This window comes from Condylura cristata, unplaced genomic scaffold, assembly GCF_000260355.1.
Source record: "Condylura cristata isolate star-nosed mole 26May11 unplaced genomic scaffold, ConCri1.0 scaffold00008, whole genome shotgun sequence".
NCBI classification, from domain to species: domain Eukaryota; kingdom Metazoa; phylum Chordata; class Mammalia; order Eulipotyphla; family Talpidae; genus Condylura; species Condylura cristata.
Window position 1 is genome coordinate 12,905,526 of NW_004567109.1, and position 9,591 is coordinate 12,915,116.

A 9,591-nucleotide genomic window follows, 5' to 3' on the forward strand; every position below is an offset into this window, starting at 1 on the left:
TGTTCCCTTTAATAGTCTGCCTGGGGCAGCTCAATGGTCAGTTTCCCCCTCTGGGGCCAGGCCTGGGCTCTACCCTACCCCCACCCATCTCGCCTCCCCCAGCTGCCCTGGGGCAGGTGTGTCAGAGCTGCTCGTGGGTCCTCCATCCGCCAGTCTGCGTTGCCTTCATGCAGCCTCTTGGGAGCCAGGGGTCACGGGTGTGGATGCTGCTCGCTGTGTCAAGATGGCTCTCCAGATGCGGCATACCATCCCGCCCCTGGAGGGAGCAGGCCAGCACAGCTTACCCAGGAGGCGGTGCTGGGCCCTCTCTGGTAGCCACGGTGTGCCTGATGCCCCCCTTGAGCACTGGTCAAGCACCAGTCTCCTAGTTTCCAGAGAAGTGCCTACGCGGGCTTGGCTGGAGGGCACCATCTGGCAGGCATGAGGCTGCTGGCTGGTCCCTGGACATACCTGATGCGGGTGTAGATGAGGTCGTCTCGAGAGGCACAGGTCAGTAGGACATTGAGGGTGAAACTATGATTCAGCAGCTGGTTGAGGGCAAAAAGCCATAGGCAGAAACAGGGAGGGGAAAAAACCAGAGAGATAAAGTGCCAGCTCTGTCCTGTCAACATTCCAGAGCAGGTCTCCCCCTTTCTGGATCTGTTTTCTCTCATGTACACTGGGAGGGACACACGAAGTGTTCTTCCCAGAACTGAGATGCCCTGCTCAGTGGGAGGAAGTAAGAAACGCTGAAAGACAGGCGGAGACGGGGTCTCTGGCTGATGAGGGTCAGACACGGCCATTACGCTCCCCTCACCGTCTGGATGGTGCCTGGATCCACATTCAGTTCCTGTAGCCACCGCACCAGGTCCTGGTCCCCTTTGAGAGCAACTGTCAAGGAGAGGTCAGGTGGTGAATCCAGGGGTGCTTCCTGCCAGAAGCTGCCTCACAGCTACTATCTCCAGCCACGTCAGGCTCACCTGGGGGCTCTGAAGCCAGGGCACAGGTCCTGGCCTCCCCGGCCACCCGCTGCAGAGCTTGCTGCACCAGGGCCTGGCACTCCCGTTCCTTCTCTGCCAGGACACCCCGAAGCCTGTTGGGGTATAAACAGAATGGAGGGGTTGGGAGTAGGAGTGAAGCTCATGGGGAGCCAAGGGCAAGTCGCAGCGGCTTTACCTATCGGTCTCTGCTCGTAAGAGGCCCAGCTGCACCATCAGCGGTGGGGGGCCCTGCTCTGTTTCCCCAAGGAGCGTGCTCAGCTGGACCGCGGTCTCCTCTTGCATGGACTGAGGCTCCTGTTCTGTACTTGACTCCTCCGACCTCAGTGGGACTGCCTCCTTCTCCTCTGCCAATCCGCGTGGGGTGAACTCAAGCAGGGCAAGAAGGCCCACTGGGACCCCCAGACGCAGGCCTCCGGGGCCTGGTCGCACCCTCCTCGAGCCCCTTCCTGCCCCGGCAGGTCTACTCCCACTGACCACACCCTCTATTGCCCCCAAAAGTTACACCCTTGCCGGCAGGTGGGCTCTGGCCGCCTACCTGGGCCCAGCACCGCCAGGGCAGCGCGCACCGCTCGGCTGAGCAGCGAGTCCAGCACAAACATCCAGTGTGGGCGGATCTGGCGACGACGCAGGATTTGCTTCACCTGAAAAGGAAGGCGGCCGCTACCCTCTAATAGAGGTGGGGCCAGAGTAGGGGAGGCCTAGAAAGTCCCAGAGGCAAGCTGGCTGGGCAGCTCCAGGCACAAGGGTGGAGCTGGGAAGTTAGGGCTGCGGAGATGGAGATGTTCCTTCCAGCCGTGGACTGGAGTCCTGCCACGTCCCCAGGCCCCCAGGCGCAGGAAGCAGGGAGCGCGCGCCCTTACTGGGCAGCCTGACTGCGAGAAGGCTTCCTCACCGCGTTCGGGAACGCGAAGAGCGGGGCCTGCAGGAGCTCAGGCCCAAGGCCCTGGGTCTGCAGTTGCCCTTGCAGCCCTCGCAGCTCCTGGGCCAGCTGCCGGCGGTTGGGGGTGTGGATGTGCGCCCCGAGGCAGCGCAGCAGCTGTTCCACATGATTCCGGCTCAAACAGGGGGCCTGAGGAGAAGAGAGGGCCGTGGGCGGGTGTCCCACGGGAGTCCAGAGGGGTGCTGGAGAGGGGGTCCGGCGCCACTAGCAGGAGTCCTGCTCGAGCTCGGCCGCCAGGGGGCGCTGGGGCGGGCCGCCCACCTGTTCCTGCTCCAGGCGCAGATTCTCCGCCAGCGTGCGCAGCTCCTGCTCCAGCACCGCGGCCAGCATCGCCCGGCGCTTGCTCTCTTGGTGCAGCAGGCTCAGCTCGCAAGTCTCCTCGGGAGACGTGGGCTCCTCAGCGCCGGGCTCCTCCGGGACCCTGGGTGAGTTGGGAGGCAGCTGCTGGAGAGTGGGCAGCACCGCCGCCCAGGGTTTGCATCCGGCTTTTTTACTTTATGCCCATCTCACAGCAATGAAAGGGGTGAGACGGGACGCGAAGCGGTATCTGGGCGGTGGGCACCTACCTGGTGCGTTCCTCGCAAGTGGTTCAGGCGCCCAGGCCCTCGGGAAGGGCTTTTTCTGGAGGAAGTAAAATGGCAAACCCACCCCAGGACCCTGGGCTCTCACCGGAGCTGGCTGGTGCCCCCATAACTGAGGCAGCGCTTCGGAGGACTGGGTGGGTGCTGAGAGGGTGCCTGAGGGCTTGGGAATGTGTGGGACTGGGTGGCTGGGTCAGCTGAAGGCGAGGGGCTGGCTGAAGGGGCATCTGAGGGAGGGACAGGACTGTCAGTCCGGCCCCAGTCCTCACCTCCACAGCGCCACACCCAGCGTGCTCACTCCCTCCTCCCAAGGAGTACCTGAGGGCCTGGGAGCATGTCGAGGGGAGCTGGGGCTGCAGCTCCTCTTCCCAGGCTGCAGGAAGGGGTCCCCCAACAGGGCTTGAGCACTGGCTCGCAGGTGGGGGTCAGGCTCAAAAGTTCGGAGGAGGAAGGCTTGGGCCTCCGCCGACAGAGAACTGGGCATTGGAGGATGCACCTTGTACATGCCCACCTGTGGCAGGGGCCGAGGAAGGTAAAGAAGGGTGAGGGTTAGTGCTTAGGGCCCCGTCTGTGCCCCTCACGCTCCTCGGGCCCCCAAGGGGTCTCACCTGAAACATGGCCGCCTGCGGATTCCCAAGCTCATGGAAGGGTGGGCGGCCTGTGGCCATCTCAATGACAGTGCAGCCCAAGGACCAGATGTCAGCTGCCTTCCCATATCCCCTCGGGCCCTGGTCAATGATTTCTGGGGCCATGTACTGGAGGGTCCCTAGGACAGGAGCAGTAACCGTCATGCTTTATCACTGTGTGTGGGGGGGGAGAGGCGGAGCACCCTCCTCTGGCCACCTGCACCTGCCCTGAAGTCCATCATCCCAAAAAGATCCTATCATTTGCCCATCATCGAACATCCACCCTGAGAGTGCTCAACCACCCGCACCCCTGGAGTCGCCGCCCACCATACTGCTGTCATCACTCTGGCCCACATCAACACCCCTGTGCGCCATTTCAGGCACTAAGTTCAACTTCATCAACTATGCGCCCCTATTCTAGAGTCTGTCACTTCCCCTGGCTCAGTCAGCTGCCCTCAGTTCCACCCCCCAGCACTCTGTCTCCACAGGATGGACACCAGCCCCAGGAAGGTGTCAAGAGGTCAGCTGGTCCACTCACCACCTCCAAAGTCCTACTACCTGTGAAGGTTTCAGTGCAGGGGGTGATGCCTGCCAGTCGCTTGGAGGTGCCAAAATCTGAAATCTTGAGCAGCCCACTGAAGGTGTTGATCAGCACGTTGTCCCCCTGAGTAGAGCAGACACTGCTCAGGGGACCTCAGGCCAGGACCCTCTCCAAGGACTACAGCCCCTCGCTCATGGAAGGGTGGCCATTGTGCCAGCTGCCTCGGGAATCCCAGCCTGACCGGGCCTCTGGCAGCCTCCTCCCCTGCCATCCATCATACCCCTTTAGCGCTGGCATCTAGCTTGGCTTAAGGGCTGAACTCCAGGGCTTTCCTGATGAATCTCCAGGCCTTGCGAAGGGTCAGCCCACGCAGCCTGCACGGCCAGCCTCCATGGGCTGCGGCTCCTCCCCTTCGCCCCAGCGGGCAGGCAGGCGGGGCTTACCTTGATGTCCCGATGCACGATGCGGTTGTCGTGCAGGTAGCTGAGTCCCTGCAGAATCTGGCGGGTGTAGAAGCTGATGGTGCTCTCGTTGTCCTGCAGGGGGCCCCACACTGACCGCAGCAAGGAGGACAGACTACCTGGGCAGACGGGGTTGGCCTTCATTAATGGCACCCTCTTGTGCCAGCCACAGATCTCCCGCCAAGGCCCAGGCACACCCACGGCCTGGGTGTTCCTGCAACACACTGTCTCAGCTAAATCTGGGCTACACCACCCACACAAGCACTAGGCTTCATTTGCCCCCAGGGTGCGCCACCCCTCCCTGGGCCAGTCCCCTGCCACCAAGGACGGGCACCTCCAGGCACTTCCTCCATGAAGATCTTGAGGTAGCCATCCTGGCTGGCCGAGCCCAGGTAGCGCACGATGTTCTTGTGACGCAGGCGTTTGTGCAGTGCGATCTCCTCGTGCAGGGGTTGAGAGACCCTGGCGCCGGGCAGGGAGAGGACTTGGTCAGATTTGTGCCAAGAGGCCACCAAGTGCCGCAGCAGCCGGCCACGCCGCCAGGGTCGGCCCCAGGCCCAGCCCCTCTGCGACCATCACCCGCCCACAAGCCCCTGGGCTGCACCGGCACCTCCTGCCCAACCGGTCCCTGCGGTTCAGCGGTCAGGTCTGGGCTCCCTGGGCTGGAAAACATCCCCTCCCCCACCCCAAGTCCACCAGCTTGCCAGCTCAGGTTCGGCCTGAGCTGGCTCTGGGGTACCCACGCTCCCCGTGGCCCCGCTCCCCAGCCCCGCCCGGCCGGGCACCTGCTGTCGCGCTCCGGGATCTCCTTGATGGCAATGCGCACCTGCGTGTGCCGATCCCGGCCCGCGTACACCACGCCGTATGTGCCCTTGCCCAGCACCAGCCTTTCGCCCGTCTCTGTGTACTCGTAGTCAAACTGCAGGGGCAGGGGAGAGGGGCGTTATGGCCGCCCCTGCCCCTCCCCCTCCTCAGCCCCGCCCCACCTCCTCACCTCCAGCACCTCCCGCACGCCCTGTGCCTCCTCAGCGGGCGCTGTGGAATCCGGGTTTGTCACCAAGGCCTGAATCAGCCCGCAGAACCTGAGGGGTGGGGCAGGCACCTGGCTGGAGACTCCCTCCCAAGCCAGGAGCGAGCCTCGGGGGACCCCAAGCGGGAGGGTGCGCTCACCACTGGCAGTGACCCACGCTGGGGAAGCACAGCTGGACGTCCTGAGCTGGGGGCAGCGCGTAGAGGAAGCAGCAGCGCCCGTCCAGCTTGGAGGCACTGGGGAGGCGGGAAAAACCTAAATGACGTCAGACAAGCAGGGCCCCGCCCCCGGGGCACCTTCTCACCTGACTCCACAGATGGAGGAAATTGGTAAGGTCCAGCTGGAGGGAACATCCTGGGGGAAGAAAGAGGGTCTGAGGGGGCTGGGGGGCCGGGGGAAGAGTTCTGGGCTCTAGAAAGACCTGACAGAGCGCACAGCTGTGAGCTGGACTCAGCAGCCCCTCACCTGGGCCTCAGGCTCCATCAGGCTCAGAGTCACTGCTCTGACCAGATCTGGACCCTGAACCTCAAGCCTGGCAGGCAGCAGCACCTTGTTCATCTCCAGCACCAGCACCTGCAGAGGACATGGAGAGGAAGGGTCAGAACAGGCCTGCCTGCCACCTTCCAGGTGCCCCACCGCCATGCGGCTCACCAGGCACTGGTCCCCTTGGGGACAGGCCGTCTTGAGCGGCTGGCAGGACTGTAGCAAGAAGTGGAGCCAGAAGAAGGCACGGCGTGGGGGCCCCTCAGGGGGCTCGGGGGTGGGCCTGAAGTGCTGATAGAGCAGGAAGGTTTCCATCACTGACACCAAGTACCTGCAGGCACAGCCTTGTCCTCAACTCAGCCCAGGTCCAGCTCGCGAGTAGGGGTGGTGTGGGGGCGGCCAGCACATGACGCTGGGGCCATGGGCACTGGGCTGGGAGGGGTCACGCCAGTGGCCCAGGGCTGTGCCAGCGTGCCAGTGTGCCAGGTGTGGGCGCAGCCGGGCCTGGCCAGGCCACACTGCAGAGTGCCACCTACCATATGGGGGCGTTGAGCTTATACAGCTGCTCGGCAGCCAGAGCCACCTGGACAGGGTCATTGGCGAGGATCTGCGCCCCCAGGTAGAAGCCGACATCCCAGTAGTACTGCATCTTCTCCACGCAGCCTTTCCGGGCCAGCAGGCAGCCCAGCTTCATGCCTGCGAGGGGGCCGCGGTCCCGGTGAGTGTGGCCACGGCAGGGCAGAACCTCCGTGTGGGCAGGAACACAGATGGGGGCAACGCCTCAGCTGTGGCGAGCTCTCAGGCAGGAGCAGCTCGGGCACAGCGAGGCTGTGGGAGCAAGTGTGTGGGCATCGCGGCGGCGTGCGCTGGGCCAGGAGCGTGGGGACCCGGTGGGGGCCAGCAAGTGGGTCCAAAAGGGATAGGCCAGGCTGCAGGCCCAGCTCTAGTCTGGCCTCGCTCTCGCTCGCTGCCTCCCCCAGCTCCCCGGCTACCGCTATGGAGCCCCCGCCGGGATCGGGGTGCCAGGCGGGGCCCACCTATGAGCCGGAGCTCCTCGGAGTCCTCGAAGCGCTGGCCGGCGGCGAGGAGCAGCACGGCGGCGTTGATGCCCGAGTGGAGGCTGGGCTCCGCGTCAAAGGCTCTGCGGTACCTGGAGTGGCGTGAGGGGCACCCGGGCTGGGCCGGCGTCCCATTCGCTGCCCACCAGCTCAGCCCACTGCCCAAGGGCGCTCGTGCCCCTCACCAGTGGTAGGCCTGCTCCCGGTGCCCGGCATCCTGGAAGCCAGAGCTGAAGAACATGTCCTTGTAGACCCGGCCACACATGCAGTAGAGGTCGGGCGCCACCGGGCCCTCCAGCTGCACCAGCGGCAGCAGCACCGCCAGGGCCTTCTCCCGGTCCCCAGGCCGGTTCCTCCTAGGGCAGAGGGAGTGTGGGCCGGGGAGCCGCAGGGCCCTGGCCAGCTGTTGGGAACAGTAGAGGCCCTTCCCAGAGCTGATGGCAATGAACCCCACATAGCAGGGACATGAGTCAGCCCTGACGTCCTAGAGCCAGCGAACCCACACGGCTGTGCTTCCCAGCCACAGTGGCTGACCCTGACAGCTGCGGCCGGCCCAGAGGCAGCAATAGCGGCGGGGCCCTCTGCCATCAGTGTGGCCAGCAAGCCCCCGGCACGGCAGCCTCGGCGGAGAGCAAGGACCTGGCACAGCAGGGCCCCACTCCCCGGGGGCGGTCACCCACCGGTTGAGGGCAAAGGTGTAGTGGAAGCAGACGTTGTGCTGCTCCGCCACATCGCAGGTAGGCAGCGCCTGCAGCGTCTCCACCAGCTCGATGATGGCCGAGTAGTCCTGCGCAAGGGAGCGGCGGGCCCTGGGTCCCCTCTGCTCCCCAGACCCTGGGCCCCCTTCCCACCCCAACACCCCACCGCACCACCCTCCCTTACACGGAGAAACCCTGTGCCCCGGCCCCCCTCCCCCCCATCCTAGGAGACAGTGACACCACCATCCTCTGCCACAAGCAAGGACATCGAGGTCCGGAGCAGGGGGGTTGCTCAGAGCTGCGGTGGGGTGCACGCCTCACACCTGCACGTCGCGGTAGGAGAGCAGCAGGTTCATGATGATGTCCGGGCTCAGCAGCTCCACGCTGTCCAGCCTCCGCTGCAGACGAGCCAGCTCCTTCCGCAGCTGCTGCCCGCTGAAACGCTCTCGCGCCTGCCGGATGTTCTGCCGAATGGTCTCCCGGAAGTAGCCACTGAGGCCCACGGGAGAAGGGAGGGAGTGAGTGGTGGGGCCCAGCCCTCAGCCACAGCCCTCTGCGCCCCACCAGCCTCTCTGCGGGGGTCCCCTATTACCAAGAATCTGTGGGTGTGGCCTCCAGCAGGCGTGCAAGCCGGCCCACCAGGGGCGTGAGCAGGGCCTCGGTGCCCACCCCGGCCTGCACTAGCCCATCCGCCAGGCCTCTCAGGAGGCCTGCATCACCACACAGCACCCGACCGGTGGCGGTCACCACATAGGGGATCAGCGTGTAGCTGCCAGCGCAGTCCTGGTGGGAGGGGGCAGGAGTCAGTAGAGGTCAACAATGGGTTAGAAGGGGATGGTGCGAGGGTCAGAGGTCAGCATCAGTGGGGACTGGAATAGAAAGAAGCATGAAGGGAGGCAACAGGGAACAGAGGGCCACAGGATGTCAGGGGCTTTGGGGAGGTCAGAGGTGACCGGGGAAGCCAGGAATGGGAGTGATGGTCAGAGGTCACAGTGGACGGTGAAGGGCACACTGGAGGGAGGGATAGATTCAACTCACCGAGTTCTTCTGGAAAACATCCTCCTGCAGGGGACAGACCATCAGAAACTCCAGCCCGCCAGCCCCCTTCAGCCCACTCCAGCCCTGTGCGCCCACCAGTCCCTGGCCACCTACCCGCAGGGCCTGCAGGTCAGGCAGCTCAGCCTGGGAGCAGAGGAGCACGTTGTTGGTCATGCTGAAGCTCTCACGCACGCCCAAGTGGTAGAACAGGGAGGGCTGGGCGAGGGAGCTGCTCACTTCCAGCACCACCACGTCTGCGGGCACACAGGTGGCACTGAGCCCTGAATCCCAGCGCCGGCGAGAGGGCGGGGCCCAACCTGCTCTCCCTGGGGGACTCCACAGGGCCCAATTGTGCTCTGGACCCCGGTTTCCTCCTTTTCGGGTCCCTCCGGCTTGGCGCTGCAGGAGGAGCCACAGGCCGGGACCCTCATCCCACTGTTCACTGGGTAAGGAAAAGGGGAGGCTGTGCGCAGGCCCAGAGCCATTCTGCCCAGGCCTTGAGGGGCAGGAGCCCCACTCCCGCGCTCCCCAGTACACCACGCTGCATGTGTGTGTCAAGTTTCCACTGTCTGACTGCATCCCTGTGCCTGGTGCGCGCGCCCTGTCCTCCAGGCGGCCTTTCAGGCTGCTATTTTCCGGACTAGCGGGCAAGCGTGGTTCCTGGACTCTCCGAGGAATGAATCGCTGTCGGGGGCTGGTGTCTGGGAGGGCCAAGGGGAGCTTGGCCCCTCAGAACTACTGGGGCCTCAAAACTTAAATTCCCTCGCCCCAATCCAAAGCCACTGCTTCTCCTTCAGCCTCATCAGCGGGTCTCGGAGGCCGTAAGCGAGGACCCCCCCGTGCTCCAGGCACTCCAGGCCCGGTGCGCCCTCCGAGGATCCGCGTGAGGTCGCCCAGAGTGAGTTCTCGGCCCCGCCCGAGATCTGCCAGCCTCGCCCCAACCACAGCCCGGGCGCCCCCGACCTCCCGAGCGCAGTGCCGGCCCGAGCGAGCCCCAACCGAGCCCCGGGCGGGACCTTGACCCGCTCGGTGCCAGTCTGAGCCCGGCCTGCGCCACGACCCCTAAACTCCACTTTTATCACGGCTCCGCTTCAGCTCACAGCCGGGGGCTCCCCGCGCCGAGCCGCGCCCCCGCGCCCCCGCCCGCCGCTCACC

At 65.0% G+C, this 9,591-nt stretch overlaps 1 protein-coding gene across 1 annotated transcript; it reads right to left on the reverse strand.

Annotated features, from left to right (window-relative positions):
• Positions 1-7: 7 nt before the first annotated feature.
• Positions 8-8,689, reverse strand: MAP3K6 (mitogen-activated protein kinase kinase kinase 6). Its single transcript, XM_004679400.2, has 28 exons — positions 8,551-8,689; positions 8,437-8,460; positions 7,991-8,181; positions 7,722-7,890; positions 7,381-7,487; positions 6,886-7,056; positions 6,680-6,792; positions 6,179-6,338; positions 5,811-5,973; positions 5,625-5,732; positions 5,464-5,513; positions 5,300-5,395; positions 5,124-5,211; positions 4,915-5,048; positions 4,464-4,591; positions 4,112-4,248; positions 3,686-3,791; positions 3,110-3,267; positions 2,820-3,012; positions 2,590-2,728; positions 2,182-2,341; positions 1,873-2,049; positions 1,516-1,621; positions 1,156-1,324; positions 960-1,072; positions 797-870; positions 451-527; positions 8-256 (listed from the first exon to the last, which is right to left on the reverse strand). Exons 1-28 carry the CDS (start codon positions 8,608-8,610, stop codon positions 166-168), a joined length of 3,462 nt encoding a protein of 1,153 aa, XP_004679457.1. The 5' UTR covers positions 8,611-8,689; the 3' UTR covers positions 8-165.
• Positions 8,690-9,591: the final 902 nt, after the last annotated feature.

What these genes read in the sequence shown, in the direction of transcription:
- MAP3K6 (XM_004679400.2), bottom strand. Translation starts at nt 8,610, where the DNA reads ATGACCAACAACGTGCTCCTCTGCTCCCAGGCTGAGCTGCCTGACCTG. An exon ending in GCCACACCCACAGATTCTTG is followed by an intron (nt 7,891 to 7,990) that starts GTAATAGGGGAC and finishes CGTGGGCCTCAG; the next exon opens with TGGCTACTTCCGGGAGACCA. An exon ending in CTGCACTGAAACCTTCACAG is followed by an intron (nt 3,268 to 3,685) that starts GTAGTAGGACTT and finishes CTCCTGTCCTAG; the next exon opens with GGACCCTCCAGTACATGGCC.